This window comes from Silurus aristotelis (assembly GCF_946808225.1).
Source record: "Silurus aristotelis genome assembly, chromosome: 13".
Lineage (NCBI taxonomy): Eukaryota > Metazoa > Chordata > Actinopteri > Siluriformes > Siluridae > Silurus > Silurus aristotelis.
In genome coordinates this window covers 3442378-3461558 of record NC_139586.1, presented here as the reverse complement: position 1 = coordinate 3461558, position 19181 = coordinate 3442378, and the positions used below count along the sequence as shown (strand labels likewise).

The 19181-nt window shown below is 34.7% G+C and overlaps 1 protein-coding gene across 6 annotated transcripts in view; it reads left to right on the top strand.

Moving 5' to 3' along the window:
• ptprc (protein tyrosine phosphatase receptor type C) overlaps positions 1-19181 on the top strand; it is a 70954-nt gene that overhangs the window by 34146 nt on the left and 17627 nt on the right. For 4 of the 6 annotated variants that reach the window (XM_083558132.1, XM_083558133.1, XM_083558138.1 and 1 more), the window contains one exon: positions 17900-17975. The exons of the other annotated variants lie outside the window; for them this stretch is intronic. In XM_083558132.1, the coding sequence (XP_083414258.1) occupies positions 17900-17975 (76 nt within the window). The remainder of the gene's footprint in view (positions 1-17899; positions 17976-19181) is intronic. 6 annotated transcript variants of the gene reach the window in all.

Sequence of the window (19181 nt, the reverse complement as noted above, 5' to 3'; positions counted from 1 at the left end):
TGAAGATAGGTAATATCGTTCTTTTGTTGGGAATAATAGAAATGGCATAAAGTGATAAGTATTAGTATTGCTTTCCATCCAACCTAAACATGAAGTTTAATACGCTACAGCAGATACGTCTCTTTTTAGTTTCAACAACCACCTAGTGTTTAATTTGTGAAGTTTTATAGTGTGATAGTAGACACATACAAATAGTTGGTATATGCCGTGTTACCTACATGTTCACGCAACCATGTGTTCTGTTTGTTCTATTAAAAGCCATTAACACAGCAGGCTCATTATCAAGTACCTCCAAAAAACCAAACCACATCAGGTACAGGTTTGTTGGAGAAAAGTAATATCTTAATTTTGTAAGGAATAATAAGTTTGGTGTTCAGTGAAAAGTATTAGAACTGGTTTCCATTCACACTAATGATCAAGTGTAAAATCTTACAGCTGACATATTTCTTTATTCTTTTCACGTCCAAATAGTCATTAATTTTGTTTTTTATTAAACAATTGAAAACAGTATGTTGAGATAGATAGATTCCAATATATAAAGGAAAATAAGACCAGCGCTAAATCCAACTCGAAGAATCTGAAATAAGCTTAACACAGGAGACACCATTACAAATTATCTGAACTTGCAAGAAAGTGTAATAAAATTGCACCAAGTGAAATCAGGAGTCTCTAAACGCAAATTGCTGGTGTATTTCAAAAGGGGGTTCATAAATAGAAATAGTTTAGGGGTGTGCATATTTATGCAACCAGATAACTGTATTTCTTCTATTTTTTAACCACCATCCTTAAAGATTTAATTGTATTCAACTTTATTTATATGAGGTTTGTCATAATATGGATGGAGTATATTCAGAAATAATTTATACCCTCGTATTGTAGTGTAAAGTAGGAATGGAGTTTAGTGATAAGTGTATATAGTGTTACTATAAGAACATATAAATATTTGGTACATGCTGTATTACCTACATGTTCGCTCACTCATGTTTTCTGTTTGTTCAATTAAAAGACTCTAACACAGCAGGCTTACCCACAAGCACCTCCCAACAAACCACATCAGATACAACTAAGAATAATATAGGTAATATCTGTCTTTTGTTGGGAATAATAAAAATTAAGTTTAGTGATAAGTATTAGTATTGCTTTCCATTCCACCTGACCATTAAGTGTAATACGTTACAGCAGATATTTCTCTTTTTTGTTTTAACGCCCACCCAGTGTGTAATATTTTTCATTTTTTTGTACTCATTACAAAACGAACAATAAAGTCATGTTTTCTGGTTGTGTGAGCAGCCAGTGTACATGATTTTTACCCACCTCCATCCTACAATGTGTAATTGTGACATTGAAGCATGGTGGTGGTGGCATAATGCTTTGAGGATGCCAAGTGAAGGAGGCACATAAACATCCAAAGTTATGAGTCAATTTTGACACCAAACCTTTGAGAATCCTCTTAACAGCCTGAAGTTGAAAAATAATTCACATCCAAATATGCAAATGAAAAACACAGCACAATCCTAAATTCAACTCAAACAATCTGAAATCTGCTGTTACAAATTATTGGCGCTGGAATGGAGTTTGGTGATACACATTTATAGTGTGACTATAAGAACATACAAACATTTGGTACATGCCGTGTTACCTACATGTTCACGCAACCATGTGTACTGTTTGTTCTATTAAAAGCCAATAACACAGCAGGCTCACTATCATGTACCTCCAAGAACCAAACCACATCAGGTACAACTTTGTTAGAGAAAAGTAATATCTTAATTTTATAAGGAATAATAAGTTGGCATTCATTGAAAAGTATTAGAACTGGTTTCCATTCACACTAATGTTCAAGTGTAAAAAGTTACAGCTGATATATTTCTTTATTCTTTTCACACCCAAATAGTCATTGATTTATTTATTTTTAATTTTCACTACAAAACTATTGAAAACAGCATGTTCAGATAGATAGATAGATAGATAGATAGATAGATAGATAGATAGATAGATAGATAGATAGATAGATAGATAGATAGATAGATAGATAGATAGATAGATAGATAGATAGATAGAACAATGCTGGATAACAATGCTGCTTTGCTCACTTACACACATACACACAGAAACACACACACACACACACACACACACTCACACACACACACACACACACACACACACACACACACACACACACACACACACACACGCACACACACACTGACAATCATTGTTCCTTTGTATTGTAGTGTTAAATAGGAATGGAGTTCAATAAAAAGTATTAGAATTTGTTTATAGGGTCACTGTAGAAACATACAAATACTTGGTACCTGCTGTTTTACTTACATGTTCGCTCACTCATGTTTTCTGTTTGTTCAATTAAAAGGCAGTAACACAACAGGCTCACCCACAAGCACCTCCCAACAAAACACATCAGGTACAAATTTAATGAAGATAGGTAATATCGTTCTTTTGTTGGGAATAATAGAAATGGCATAAAGTGATAAGTATTAGTATTGCTTTCCATCCAACCTAAACATGAAGTTTAATACGCTACAGCAGATACGTCTCTTTTTAGTTTCAACAACCACCTAGTGTTTAATTTGTGAAGTTTTATAGTGTTACTATAACAACATATAAATATTTGGTACATGCTGTATTACCTACATGTTCGCTTACTCATGTTGTCTGTTTGTTCAATTAAAAGACTCTAACACAGCAGGCTTACCCGCAAGCACCTCCCAACAAACCACATCAGATACAACTAAGAATAATATAGGTAATATCTGTCTTTTGTTGGGAATAATAAAAATTAAGTTTAGTGATAAGTATTAGTATTGCTTTCCATTCCACCTGACCATTAAGTGTAATACGTTACAGCAGATATTTCTCTTTTTTGTTTTAACGCCCACCCAGTGTGTAATATTTTTCATTTTTTTGTACTCATTACAAAACGAACAATAAAGTCATGTTTTCTGGTTGTGTGAGCAGCCAGTGTACATGATTTTTACCCACCTCCATCCTACAATGTGTAATTGTGACGTTGAAGCATGGTGGTGGTGGCATAATGCTTTGAGGATGCCAAGTGAAGGAGGCACATAAACATCCAAAGTTATGAGTCAATTTTGACACCAAACCTTTGAGAATCCTCTTAACAGCCTGAAGTTGAAAAATAATTCACATCCAAATATGCAAATGAAAAACACAGCACAATCCTAAATTCAACTCAAACAATCTGAAATCTGCTGTTACAAATTATTGGCGCTGGAATGGAGTTTGGTGATACACATTTATAGTGTGACTATAAGAACATACAAACATTTGGTACATGCCGTGTTACCTACATGTTCACGCAACAATGTGTACTGTTTGTTCTATTAAAAGCCAATAACACAGCAGGCTCACTATCATGTACCTCCAAGAACCAAACCACATCAGGTACAACTTTGTTAGAGAAAAGTAATATCTCAATTTTATAAGGAATAATAAGTTGGCATTCATTGAAAAGTATTAGAACTGGTTTCCATTCACACTAATGTTCAAGTGTAAAAAGTTACAGCTGATATATTTCTTTATTCTTTTCACACCCAAATAGTCATTGATTTATTTATTTTTAATTTTCACTACAAAACTATTGAAAACAGCATGTTCAGATAGATAGATAGATAGATAGATAGATAGATAGATAGATAGATAGATAGATAGATAGATAGATAGATAGATAGATAGATAGATAGATAGATAGATAGATAGATAGATAGATAGATAGATAGATAGAACAATGCTGGATAACAATGCTGCTTTGCTCACTTACACACACACAGAAACACACACACACACACACACACACACACACACACACACACACACACACCTGACAATCATTGTTCCTTTGTATTGTAGTGTTAAATAGGAATGGAGCTCAGTAAAAAGTATTAGAATTTGTTTATAGGGTCACTGTAGAAACATACAAATACTTGGTACCTGCTGTTTTACTTACATGTTCGCTCACTCATGTTTTCTGTTTGTTCAATTAAAAGGCAGTTACACAACAGGCTCACCCACAAGCACCTCCCAACAAAACACATCAGGTACAAATTTAATGAAGATAGGTAATATCGTTCTTTTGTTGGGAATAATAGAAATGGCATAAAGTGATAAGTATTAGTATTGCTTTCCATCCAACCTAAACATGAAGTTTAATACGCTACAGCAGATACGTCTCTTTTTAGTTTCAACAACCACCTAGTGTTTAATTTGTGAAGTTTTATAGTGTGATAGTAGACACATACAAATAGTTGGTATATGCCGTGTTACCTACATGTTCACGCAACCATGTGTTCTGTTTGTTCTATTAAAAGCCATTAACACAGCAGGCTCATTATCAAGTACCTCCAAGAACCAAACCACATCAGGTACAGGTTTGTTGGAGAAAAGTAATATCTTAATTTTGTAAGGAATAATAAGTTTGGTGTTCAGTGAAAAGTATTAGAACTGGTTTCCATTCACACTAATGATCAAGTGTAAAATCTTACAGCTGACATATTTCTTTATTCTTTTCACGTCCAAATAGTCATTAATTTTGTTTTTTATTAAACAATTGAAAACAGTATGTTGAGATAGATAGATTCCAATATATAAAGGAAAATAAGACCAGCACTAAATCCAACTCGAAGAATCTGAAATAAGCTTAACACAGGAGACACCATTACAAATTATCTGAACTTGCAAGAAAGTGTAATAAAATTGCACCAAGTGAAATCAGGAGTCTCTAAACGCAAATTGCTGGTGTATTTCAAAAGGGGGTTCATAAATAGAAATAGTTTAGGGGTGTGCATATTGATGCAACCAGATAACTGTATTTCTTCTATTTTTTAACCACCATCCTTAAAGATTTAATTGTATTCAACTTTATTTATATGAGGTTTGTCATAATATGGATGGAGTATATTCAGAAATAATTTATACCCTCGTATTGTAGTGTAAAGTAGGAATGGAGTTAAGTGATAAGTGTATATAGTGTTACTATAAGAACATATAAATATTTGGTACATGCTGTATTACCTACATGTTCGCTCACTCATGTTTTCTGTTTGTTCAATTAAAAGACTCTAACACAGCAGGCTTACCCACAAGCACCTCCCAACAAACCACATCAGATACAACTAAAAATAATATAGGTAATATCTGTCATTTGTTGGGAATAATAAAAATTAAGTTTAGTGATAAGTATTAGTATTGCTTTCCATTCCACCTGACCATTAAGTGTAATACGTTACAGCAGATGTTTCTCTTTTTTGTTTTAACGCCCACCCAGTGTTTAATATTTTTCATTTTTTTGTACTCATTACAAAACTAACAATAAAGTCATGTTTTCTGGTTGTGTAAGCAGCCAGTGTACATGATTTTTACCCACCTCCATCCTACAATGTGTAAATGTGACGTTGAAGCATGGTGGTGGTGGCATAATGCTTTGAGGCTGCCAAGTGGAGGAGGCACATAAACATCCCCAGTTATGAGTCAATTTTGACACCAAACCTTTGGGAATCCTCTTAACAGCCTAAGGTTGAAAAATAATTCACATCCAAATATGCAAATGAAAAACACAGCACAATCCTAAATTCAACTCAAACAATCTGAAATCTGCTGTTACAAATTATTGGCGCTGGAATGGAGTTTGGTGATACACATTTATAGTGTGACTATAAGAACATACAAACATTTGGTACATGGTGTGTTACCTACATGTTCACGCAACCATGTGTACTGTTTGTTCTATTAAAAGCCAATAACACAGCAGGCTCACTATCATGTACCTCCAAGAACCAAACCACATCAGGTACAACTTTGTTAGAGAAAAGTAATATCTTAATTTTATAAGGAATAATAAGTTGGCATTCATTGAAAAGTATTAGAACTGGTTTCCATTCACACTAATGTTCAAGTGTAAAATCTTTCAGCTGATATATTTCTTTATTCTTTTCACACCCAAATAGTCATTGATTTATTTATTTTTAATTTTTACTACAAAACTATTGAAAACAGCATGTTCAGATAGATAGATAGATAGATAGATAGATAGATAGATAGATAGATAGATAGATAGATAGATAGATAGATAGATAGATAGATAGATAGATAGATAGATAGATAGAACAATGCTGGATAACAATGCTGCTTTGCTCACTTACACACATACACACAGAAACACACACACACACACACACACACACACACACACACACACACACACACACACACACACACACACACACACACACACACCTGACAATCATTGTTCCTTTGTATTGTAGTGTTAAATAGGAATGGAGTTCAGTAAAAAGTATTAGAATTTGTTTATAGGGTCACTGTAGAAACATACAAATACTTGGTACCTGCTGTTTTACTTACATGTTCGCTCACTCATGTTTTCTGTTTGTTCAATTAAAAGGCAGTTACACAACAGGCTCACCCACAAGCACCTCCCAACAAAACACATCAGGTACAAATTTAATGAAGATAGGTAATATCGTTCTTTTGTTGGGAATAATAGAAATGGCATAAAGTGATAAGTATTAGTATTGCTTTCCATCCAACCTAAACATGAAGTTTAATACGCTACAGCAGATACGTCTCTTTTTAGTTTCAACAACCACCTAGTGTTTAATTTGTGAAGTTTTATAGTGTTACTATAACAACATATAAATATTTGGTACATGCTGTATTACCTACATGTTCGCTTACTCATGTTGTCTGTTTGTTCAATTAAAAGACTCTAACACAGCAGGCTTACCCGCAAGCACCTCCCAACAAACCACATCAGATACAACTAAGAATAATATAGGTAATATCTGTCTTTTGTTGGGAATAATAAAAATTAAGTTTAGTGATAAGTATTAGTATTGCTTTCCATTCCACCTGACCATTAAGTGTAATACGTTACAGCAGATATTTCTCTTTTTTGTTTTAACGCCCACCCAGTGTGTAATATTTTTCATTTTTTTGTACTCATTACAAAACGAACAATAAAGTCATGTTTTCTGGTTGTGTGAGCAGCCAGTGTACATGATTTTTACCCACCTCCATCCTACAATGTGTAATTGTGACATTGAAGCATGGTGGTGGTGGCATAATGCTTTGAGGATGCCAAGTGAAGGAGGCACATAAACATCCAAAGTTATGAGTCAATTTTGACACCAAACCTTTGAGAATCCTCTTAACAGCCTGAAGTTGAAAAATAATTCACATCCAAATATGCAAATGAAAAACACAGCACAATCCTAAATTCAACTCAAACAATCTGAAATCTGCTGTTACAAATTATTGGCGCTGGAATGGAGTTTGGTGATACACATTTATAGTGTGACTATAAGAACATACAAACATTTGGTACATGCCGTGTTACCTACATGTTCACGCAACCATGTGTACTGTTTGTTCTATTAAAAGCCAATAACACAGCAGGCTCACTATCATGTACCTCCAAGAACCAAACCACATCAGGTACAACTTTGTTAGAGAAAAGTAATATCTTAATTTTATAAGGAATAATAAGTTGGCATTCATTGAAAAGTATTAGAACTGGTTTCCATTCACACTAATGTTCAAGTGTAAAAAGTTACAGCTGATATATTTCTTTATTCTTTTCACACCCAAATAGTCATTGATTTATTTATTTTTAATTTTCACTACAAAACTATTGAAAACAGCATGTTCAGATAGATAGATAGATAGATAGATAGATAGATAGATAGATAGATAGATAGATAGATAGATAGATAGATAGATAGATAGATAGATAGATAGATAGATAGATAGATAGATAGATAGATAGATAGATAGATAGATAGAACAATGCTGGATAACAATGCTGCTTTGCTCACTTACACACATACACACAGAAACACACACACACACACACACACACACACTCACACACACACACACACACACACACACACACACACACACACACACACACACACACACACACGCACACACACACTGACAATCATTGTTCCTTTGTATTGTAGTGTTAAATAGGAATGGAGTTCAGTAAAAAGTATTAGAATTTGTTTATAGGGTCACTGTAGAAACATACAAATACTTGGTACCTGCTGTTTTACTTACATGTTCGCTCACTCATGTTTTCTGTTTGTTCAATTAAAAGGCAGTAACACAACAGGCTCACCCACAAGCACCTCCCAACAAAACACATCAGGTACAAATTTAATGAAGATAGGTAATATCGTTCTTTTGTTGGGAATAATAGAAATGGCATAAAGTGATAAGTATTAGTATTGCTTTCCATCCAACCTAAACATGAAGTTTAATACGCTACAGCAGATACGTCTCTTTTTAGTTTCAACAACCACCTAGTGTTTAATTTGTGAAGTTTTATAGTGTTACTATAACAACATATAAATATTTGGTACATGCTGTATTACCTACATGTTCGCTTACTCATGTTGTCTGTTTGTTCAATTAAAAGACTCTAACACAGCAGGCTTACCCGCAAGCACCTCCCAACAAACCACATCAGATACAACTAAGAATAATATAGGTAATATCTGTCTTTTGTTGGGAATAATAAAAATTAAGTTTAGTGATAAGTATTAGTATTGCTTTCCATTCCACCTGACCATTAAGTGTAATACGTTACAGCAGATATTTCTCTTTTTTGTTTTAACGCCCACCCAGTGTGTAATATTTTTCATTTTTTTGTACTCATTACAAAACGAACAATAAAGTCATGTTTTCTGGTTGTGTGAGCAGCCAGTGTACATGATTTTTACCCACCTCCATCCTACAATGTGTAATTGTGACGTTGAAGCATGGTGGTGGTGGCATATTGCTTTGAGGATGCCAAGTGAAGGAGGCACATAAACATCCAAAGTTATGAGTCAATTTTGACACCAAACCTTTGAGAATCCTCTTAACAGCCTGAAGTTGAAAAATAATTCACATCCAAATATGCAAATGAAAAACACAGCACAATCCTAAATTCAACTCAAACAATCTGAAATCTGCTGTTACAAATTATTGGCGCTGGAATGGAGTTTGGTGATACACATTTATAGTGTGACTATAAGAACATACAAACATTTGGTACATGCCGTGTTACCTACATGTTCACGCAACCATGTGTACTGTTTGTTCTATTAAAAGCCAATAACACAGCAGGCTCACTATCATGTACCTCCAAGAACCAAACCACATCAGGTACAACTTTGTTAGAGAAAAGTAATATCTTAATTTTATAAGGAATAATAAGTTGGCATTCATTGAAAAGTATTAGAACTGGTTTCCATTCACACTAATGTTCAAGTGTAAAAAGTTACAGCTGATATATTTCTTTATTCTTTTCACACCCAAATAGTCATTTATTTATTTATTTTTAATTTTCACAAAAAAACTATTGAAAACAGCATGTTCAGATAGATAGATAGATAGATAGATAGATAGATAGATAGATAGATAGATAGATAGATAGATAGATAGATAGATAGATAGATAGATAGATAGATAGATAGATAGAACAATGCTGAATAACAATGATGCTTTGCTCACTTACACACACACAGAAACACACACACACACACACACACACACACACACACACACACACACACACACACACACACACACACACACACACTGACAATCATTGTTCCTTTGTATTGTAGTGTTAAATAGGAATGGAGTTCAGTAAAAAGTATTAGAATTTGTTTATAGGGTCACTGTAGAAACATACAAATACTTGGTACCTGCTGTTTTACTTACATGTTCGTTCACTCATGTTTTCTGTTTGTTCAATTAAAAGGCAGTAACACAACAGGCTCACCCACAAGCACCTCCCAACAAAACACATCAGGTACAAATTTAATGAAGATAGGTAATATCGTTCTTTTGTTGGGAATAATAGAAATGGCATAAAGTGATAAGTATTAGTATTGCTTTCCATCCATCCTAAACATGAAGTTTAATACGCTACAGCAGATACGTCTCTTTTTAGTTTCAACAACCACCTAGTGTTTAATTTGTGAAGTTTTATAGTGTGATAGTAGACACATACAAATGGTTGGTATATGCCGTGTTACCTATATGTTCACGCAACCATGTGTTCTGTTTGTTCTATTAAAAGCCAATAACACAGCAGGCTCATTATCAAGTACCTCCAAGAACCAAACCACATCAGGTACAGGTTTGTTGGAGAAAAGTAATATCTTAATTTTGTAAGGAATAATAAGTTTGGTGTTCAGTGAAAAGTATTAGAACTGGTTTCCATTCACACTAATGATCAAGTGTAAAATCTTACAGCTGACATATTTCTTTATTCTTTTCACGTCCAAATAGTCATTAATTTTGTTTTTTATTAAACAATTGAAAACAGTATGTTGAGATAGATAGATTCCAATATATAAAGGAAAATAAGACCAGCACTAAATCCAACTCGAAGAATCTGAAATAAGCTTAACACAGGAGACACCATTACAAATTATCTGAACTTGCAAGAAAGTGTAATAAAATTGCACCAAGTGAAATCAGGAGTCTCTAAACGCAAATTGCTGGTGTATTTCAAAAGGGGGTTCATAAATAGAAATAGTTTAGGGGTGTGCATATTTATGCAACCAGATAACTGTATTTCTTCTATTTTTTAACCACCATCCTTAAAGATTTAATTGTATTCAACTTTATTTATATGAGGTTTGTCATAATATGGATGGAGTATATTCAGAAATAATTTATACCCTCGTATTGTAGTGTAAAGTAGGAATGGAGTTTAGTGATAAGTGTATATAGTGTTACTATAAGAACAAATAAATATTTGGTACATGCTGTATTACCTACATGTTCGCTCACTTATGTTGTCTGTTTGTTCAATTAAAAGACTCTAACACAGCAGGCTTACCCGCAAGCACCTCCCAACAAACCACATCAGATACAACTAAAAATAATATAGGTAATATCTGTCTTTTGTTGGGAATAATAAAAATTAAGTTTAGTGATAAGTATTAGTATTGCTTTCCATTCCACCTGACCATTAAGTGTAATACGTTACAGCAGATATTTCTCTTTTTTGTTTTAACGCCCACCCAGTGTTTAATATTTTTCATTTTTTTGTACTCATTACAAAACGAATAATAAAGTCATGTTTTCTGGTTGTGTGAGCAGCCAGTGTACATGATTTTTACCCACCTCCATCCTACAATGTGTAATTGTGACGTTGAAACATGGTGGTGGTGGCAAGTGGAGGAGGCACATAAACATCCCCAGTTATGAGTTAATTTTGACACCAAACCTTTGGGAATCCTCTTAACAGCCTGAAGTTGAAAAATAATTCACATCCAAATATGCAAATGAAAAACACAGCACAATCCTAAATTCAACTCAAACAATCTGAAATCTGCTGTTACAAATTATTGGCGCTGGAATGGAGTTTGGTGATACACATTTATAGTGTGACTATAAGAACATACAAACATTTGGTACATGCCGTGTTACCTACATGTTCACGCAACCATGTGTACTGTTTGTTCTATTAAAAGCCAATAACACAGCAGGCTCACTATCATGTACCTCCAAGAACCAAACCACATCAGGTACAACTTTGTTAGAGAAAAGTAATATCTTAATTTTATAAGGAATAATAAGTTGGCATTCATTGAAAAGTATTAGAACTGGTTTCCATTCACACTAATGTTCAAGTGTAAAAAGTTACAGCTGATATATTTCTTTATTCTTTTCACACCCAAATAGTCATTGATTTATTTATTTTTAATTTTCACTACAAAACTATTGAAAACAGCATGTTCAGATAGATAGATAGATAGATAGATAGATAGATAGATAGATAGATAGATAGATAGATAGATAGATAGATAGATAGATAGATAGATAGATAGATAGATAGATAGATAGATAGATAGATAGATAGATAGAACAATGCTGGATAACAATGCTGCTTTGCTCACTTACACACATACACACAGAAACACACACACACACACACACACTCACACACACACACACACACACACACACACACACACACACACACACACACACACACACACACACACACACACACACCTGACAATCATTGTTTCTTTGTATTGTAGTGTTAAATAGGAATGGAGTTCAGTAAAAAGTATTAGAATTTGTTTTTAGGGTCACTGTAGAAACATACAAATACTTGGTACCTGCTGTTTTACTTACATGTTCGCTCACTCATGTTTTCTGTTTGTTCAATTAAAAGGCAGTAACACAACAGGCTCACCCACAAGCACCTCCCAACAAAACACATCAGGTACAAATTTAATGAAGATAGGTAATATCGTTCTTTTGTTGGGAATAATAGAAATGGCATAAAGTGATAAGTATTAGTATTGCTTTCCATCCAACCTAAACATGAAGTTTAATACGCTACAGCAGATACGTCTCTTTTTAGTTTCAACAACCACCTAGTGTTTAATTTGTGAAGTTTTATAGTGTGATAGTAGACACATACAAATGGTTGGTATATGCCGTGTTACCTACATGTTCACGCAACCATGTGTTCTGTTTGTTCTATTAAAAGCCAATAACACAGCAGGCTCATTATCAAGTACCTCCAAGAACCAAACCGCATCAGGTACAACTTTGTTTGAGAAAAGTAATATCTTAATTTTATAAGGAATAATAAGTTGGCATTCATTGAAAAGTATTAGAACTGGTTTCCATTCACACTAATGTTCAAGTGTAAAATCTTACAGCTGATATATTTCTTTATTCTTTTCACACCCAAATAGTCATTGATTTATTTATTTTTATTTTTCACTAAAAAACTATTGAAAACAGCATGTTCAGATAGATAGATAGATAGATAGATAGATAGATAGATAGATAGATAGATAGATAGATAGATAGATAGATAGATAGATAGATAGATAGATAGATAGATAGATAGATAGAACAATGCTGGATAACAATGCTGCTTTGCTCACTTACACACATACACACAGAAACACACACACACACACACACACACACACACACACACACACACACACACACACACACACACACACACACACACCTGACAATCATTGTTCCTTTGTATTGTAGTGTTAAATAGGAATGGAGTTCAGTAAAAAGTATTAGAATTTGTTTATAGGGTCACTGTAGAAACATACAAATACTTGGTACCTGCTGTTTTACTTACATGTTCGTTCACTCATGTTTTCTGTTTGTTCAATTAAAAGGCAGTAACACAACAGGCTCACCCACAAGCACCTCCCAACAAAACACATCAGGTACAAATTTAATGAAGATAGGTAATATCGTTCTTTTGTTGGGAATAATAGAAATGGCATAAAGTGATAAGTATTAGTATTGCTTTCCATCCAACCTAAACATGAAGTTTAATACGCTACAGCAGATACGTCTCTTTTTAGTTTCAACAACCACCTAGTGTTTAATTTGTGAAGTTTTATAGTGTGATAGTAGACACATACAAATAGTTGGTATATGCCGTGTTACCTACATGTTCACGCAACCATGTGTTCTGTTTGTTCTATTAAAAGCCATTAACACAGCAGGCTCATTATCAAGTACCTCCAAGAACCAAACCACATCAGGTACAGGTTTGTTGGAGAAAAGTAATATCTTAATTTTGTAAGGAATAATAAGTTTGGTGTTCAGTGAAAAGTATTAGAACTGGTTTCCATTCACACTAATGATCAAGTGTAAAATCTTACAGCTGATATATTTCTTTATTCTTTTCACGTCCAAATAGTCATTAATTTTGTTTTTTATTAAACAATTGAAAACAGTATGTTGAGATAGATAGATTCCAATATATAAAGGAAAATAAGACCAGCACTAAATCCAACTCGAAGAATCTGAAATAAGCTTTACACAGGAGACACCATTACAAATTATCTGAACTTGCAAGAAAGTGTAATAAAATTGCACCAAGTGAAATCAGGAGTCTCTAAACGCAAATTGGTGGTGTATTTCAAAAGGGGGTTCATAAATAGAAATAGTTTAGGGGTGTGCATATTTATGCAACCAGATAACTGTATTTCTTCTATTTTTTAACCACCATCCTTAAAGATTTAATTGTATTCAACTTTATTTATATGAGGTTTGTCATAATATGGATGGAGTATATTCAGAAATAATTTATACCCTCGTATTGTAGTGTAAAGTAGGAATGGAGTTTAGTGATAAGTGTATATAGTGTTACTATAAGAACATATAAATATTTGGTACATGCTGTATTACCTACATGTTCGCTCACTTATGTTTTCTGTTTGTTCAATTAAAAGACTCTAACACAGCAGGCTTACCCGCAAGCACCTCCCAACAAACCACATCAGATACAACTAAGAAGAATATAGGTAATATCTGTCTTTTGTTGGGAATAATAAAAATTAAGTTTAGTGATAAGTATTAGTATTGCTTTCCATTCCACCTGACCATTAAGTGTAATACGTTACAGCAGATATTTCTCTTTTTTGTTTTAACGCCCACCCAGTGTTTAATATTTTTCATTTTTTTGTACTCATTACAAAACTAACAATAAAGTCATGTTTTCTGGTTGTGTGAGCAGCCAGTGTACATGATTTTTACCCACCTCCATCCTACAATGTGTAATTGTGACGTTGAAGCATGGTGGTGGTGGCAAGTGGAGGAGGCACATAAACATCCCCAGTTATGAGTCAATTTTGACACCAAACCTTTGAGAATCCTCTTAACAGCCTGAAGTTGTCAGGGATTCACCCTGCCACGCCCCCCTCTGTAGCTGTCAGGGATTCACCCTGCCATGCCCCCGTCTGTAGCTGTCAGAGATCCACCCTGCCACGCCCCCCTCGATAGCAGTCACGCTGCTTCCCAAGATTACCGACAGCTGTGGCTCATGAAAGATCAGACTACATAAACTCACGTTCTTGAGTCACAGGCTGTCGGTCGTTATATTGTCAAGCTGGACAATCGCGTGGCTGCTCGGCCGCCGGCTGTATATCCGAATTCCACTTCCGACTTGGATTACTCATTGCCGAAGGCTTTATGGATTTTGCTTGGGACATTCGAACTCATAGCGGACAACGTGTATCGAGCGGATGACTTTGTTTGTTATTTTCAACGGCTTATGAGTGTTTTTGTGTTGTACGGTGTTTTGAAATAAAAGGACAATGATCGGACTATATCGGCTTCCGCGTCTGCAGCCTGACAGAAGTTGAAAAATAATTCACATCCAAATATGCAAATGAAAAACACAGCACAATCCTAAATTCAACTCAAACAATCTGAAATCTGCTGTTACAAATTATTGGCGCTGGAATGGAGTTTGGTGATACACATTTATAGTGTGACTATAAGAACATACAAACATTTGGTACATGCCGTGTTACCTACATGTTCACACAACCATGTGTACTGTTTGTTCTATTAAAAGCCAATAACACAGCAGGCTCACTATCATGTACCTCCAAGAACCAAACCACATCAGGTACAACTTTGTTAGAGAAAAGTAATATCTTAATTTTATAAGGAATAATAAGTTGGCATTCATTGAAAAGTATTAGAACTGGTTTCCATTCACACTAATGTTCAAGTGTAAAAAGTTACAGCTGATATATTTCTTTATTCTTTTCACACCCAAATAGTCATTGATTTATTTATTTTAAATTTTCACTACAAAACTATTGAAAACAGCATGTTCAGATAGATAGATAGATAGATAGATAGATAGATAGATAGATAGATAGATAGATAGATAGATAGATAGATAGATAGATAGATAGATAGAACAATGCTGAATAACAATGCTGCTTTGCTCACTTATACACACACAGAAACACACACACACACACACACACACACACACACACACACACACACACACACACACACACACACACTGACAATCATTGTTCCTTTGTATTGTAGTGTTAAATAGGAATGGAGTTCAGTAAAAAGTATTAGAATTTGTTTATAGGGTCACTGTAGAAACATACAAATACTTGGTACCTGCTGTTTTACTTACATGTTCGTTCACTCATGTTTTCTGTTTGATCAATTAAAAGGCAGTAACACAACAGGCTCTCCCACAAGCACCTCCCAACAAAACACATCAGGTACAAATTTAATGAAGATAGGTAATATCGTTCTTTTGTTGGGAATAATAGAAATGGCATAAAGTGATAAGTATTAGTATTGCTTTCCATCCAACCTAAACATGAAGTTTAATACGCTACAGCAGATACGTCTCTTTTTAGTTTCAACAACCACCTAGTGTTTAATTTGTGAAGTTTTATAGTGTGATAGTAGACACATACAAATAGTTGGTATATGCCGTGTTACCTACATGTTCACGCAACCATGTGTTCTGTTTGTTCTATTACAAGCCATTAACACAGCAGGCTCATTATCAAGTACCTCCAAGAACCAAACCACATCAGGTACAAGTTTGTTGGAGAAAAGTAATATCTTAATTTTGTAAGGAATAATAAGTTTGGTGTTCAGTGAAAAGTATTAGAACTGGTTTCCATTCACACTAATGTTCAAGTGTAAAATCTTACAGCTGATATATTTCTTTATTCTTTTCACGTCCAAATAGTCATTTATTTATTTTTTTATTAAACAATTGAAAACAGTATGTTGAGATAGATAGATTCCAATATATAAAGGAAAATAAGACCAGCACTAAATCCAACTCGAAGAATCTGAAATAAGCTTTACACAGGAGACACCATTACAAATTATCTGAACTTGCAAGAAAGTGTAAGAAAATTGCACCAAGTGAAATCAGGAGTCTCTAAACGCAAATTGCTGGTGTATTTCAAAAGCGGGTCCATAAATAGAAATAGTTTAGGGGTGTGCATATTTATGCAACCAGATAACTGTATTTCTTCTATTTTTTAACCACCATCCTTAAAGATTTAATTGTATTCAACTTTATTTATATGAGGTTTGTCATAATGTGGATGGAGTATATTCAGAAATAATTTATACCCTCGTATTGTAGTGTAAAGTAGGAATGGAGTTTAGTGATAAGTGTATATAGTGTTACTATAAGAACAAATAAATATTTGGTACATGCTGTATTACCTACATGTTCGCTCACTCATGTTGTCTGTTTGTTCAATTAAAAGACTCTAACACAGCAGGCTTACCCGCAAGCACCTCCCAACAAACCACATCAGATACAACTAAGAAGAATATAGGTAATATCTGTCTTTTGTTGGGAATAATAAAAATTAAGTTTAGTGATAAGTATTAGTATTGCTTTCCATTCCACCTGACCATTAAGTGTAATACGTTACAGCAGATATTTCTCTTTTTTGTTATAACGCCCATTCTCATTACAAAACTAACAAAAAAAAGTCATGTTTTCTGGTTGTGTGAGCAGCCAGTGTACATGATTTTTACTCACCTCCATCCTAAAATGTGTAACTGTGACGTTGAAGCATGGTGGTGGCGGCATCACGCTTCGAGGCTGCCAAGTGGAGGAGGCACATAAACATCCCCAGTTATGACTCAATTTTGAAACCAATCCTTTGGGAATAAAGGAAAAACATGACACAATCCTAATTGATTTTTTTGTATACTCATTACAAAATTCACAAAAAAGTTTTGTGGTAGTGTGAGCAGCCAATGTACATTTTTGTGTATGGCACGTAACGCCACAAACACTCTTCATAATATCATTGAAAGCCACCAGTTGCGGACAAATCCCTTTTATGTGTGATCTTGAGTCATATGGGTGTTTCTATTTTCACGTGTTATGCCAGCTGTTACTGGATGTTTTTTTCCCACAGCATTGCAGATGATTATTGAATTATTTGTATGATTTTGACTCTAATATTAGTAGCTTTGCTGTAATTTACTATCTACTGACTATATTGATAATATTGAACATTTGCAGAAAGCATCGGCTCTTCCTCACTCAATACCTTACTCCCACTCACGACCAGCGCAACAAAGCAAGGTAACAAGACAATGCTGGATTACACCGCTGCTTCATTCTTACACACACGCACACCTACACACACACACACACACACACACACACACACACACACACACACACACACACACACACACAACTTTTGGTATGTAACTCTCAATGCTACTTGTATGACTGTAACATTAGCAGCTTTGCTGTAATATTATGGTATATGTTATATGAGTAGCTTTGCTGTAGTTTACAACCTACAGACAATGTTGTCGACTTTGCCACAGCCGCACCTCTCTAGCAGAAGCGCTGATATTAACCTCATACAATGACCCTGGGTTTCCGTGCGTTTTTACCGTCCAATGTGGTTTTCATGGGGATTTGATTTTTGCATTTTTGTGCGAATTCTTCCACGAGAAAGAAGTGTGATAGTAGACACATACAAATGGTTGTTATATGTTGTGTTACCGACATGTTCACGCAACCATGTGTTCTGTTTGTTCTATTAAAAGCCGTTAGCACAACAGGCTTACTATCAACTACCTCCAAGAACCAAACCACATCAGGTACAAGTTTGTTAGAGAAAAGTAATATCTTAATTTTATAAGAAATAATAAGTTGGCATTTAGGGGAGTGGTGGCTCCAGTGGTTAAGGCGCTGGGTTGCTGATCGGAAGGTCTGGGGTTCAAGCCCCGGTATCGCCAAGCTGCCACTCTTGGGCCCTTGAGCAAGGCCCTTAACCCTCTATGCTCCGGGGCTCCCTTACGAGGAAAATATCAAGGTCCGTGACGTGGGGCCGCCTTCCCGTGGGCTCACCACCTGCAGGAGGGACCGTAAGGGACGGTGCTGTGAGGATTGGGCAGCAGGCGGGGGCCTGCTTAGACTGCTGCCCCCGCGACCCGGATTACAGATAAGCGGGAGAAAATGAATGAATGAATGAAAGTTGGCATTTAGTAAAAAGTATTAAAACTGGTTTCCATTCACACTAATGTTCAAGTGTAAAATCTTACAGCTGATATATTTCTTTATTCTTTTCACACCCAAATAGTCATTTATTTATTTATTTATTTATTTATTTATTTATTTATTTATTTATTTATTTATTTATTTATTTTAGATAGATAGATAGATAGATAGATAGATAGATAGATAGATAGATAGATAGATAGATAGATAGATAGATAGATAGATAGATAGATAGATAGATAGAACAAGAGCAACCTACCACAGTTTAAGCATGGTGGTGGCAGTA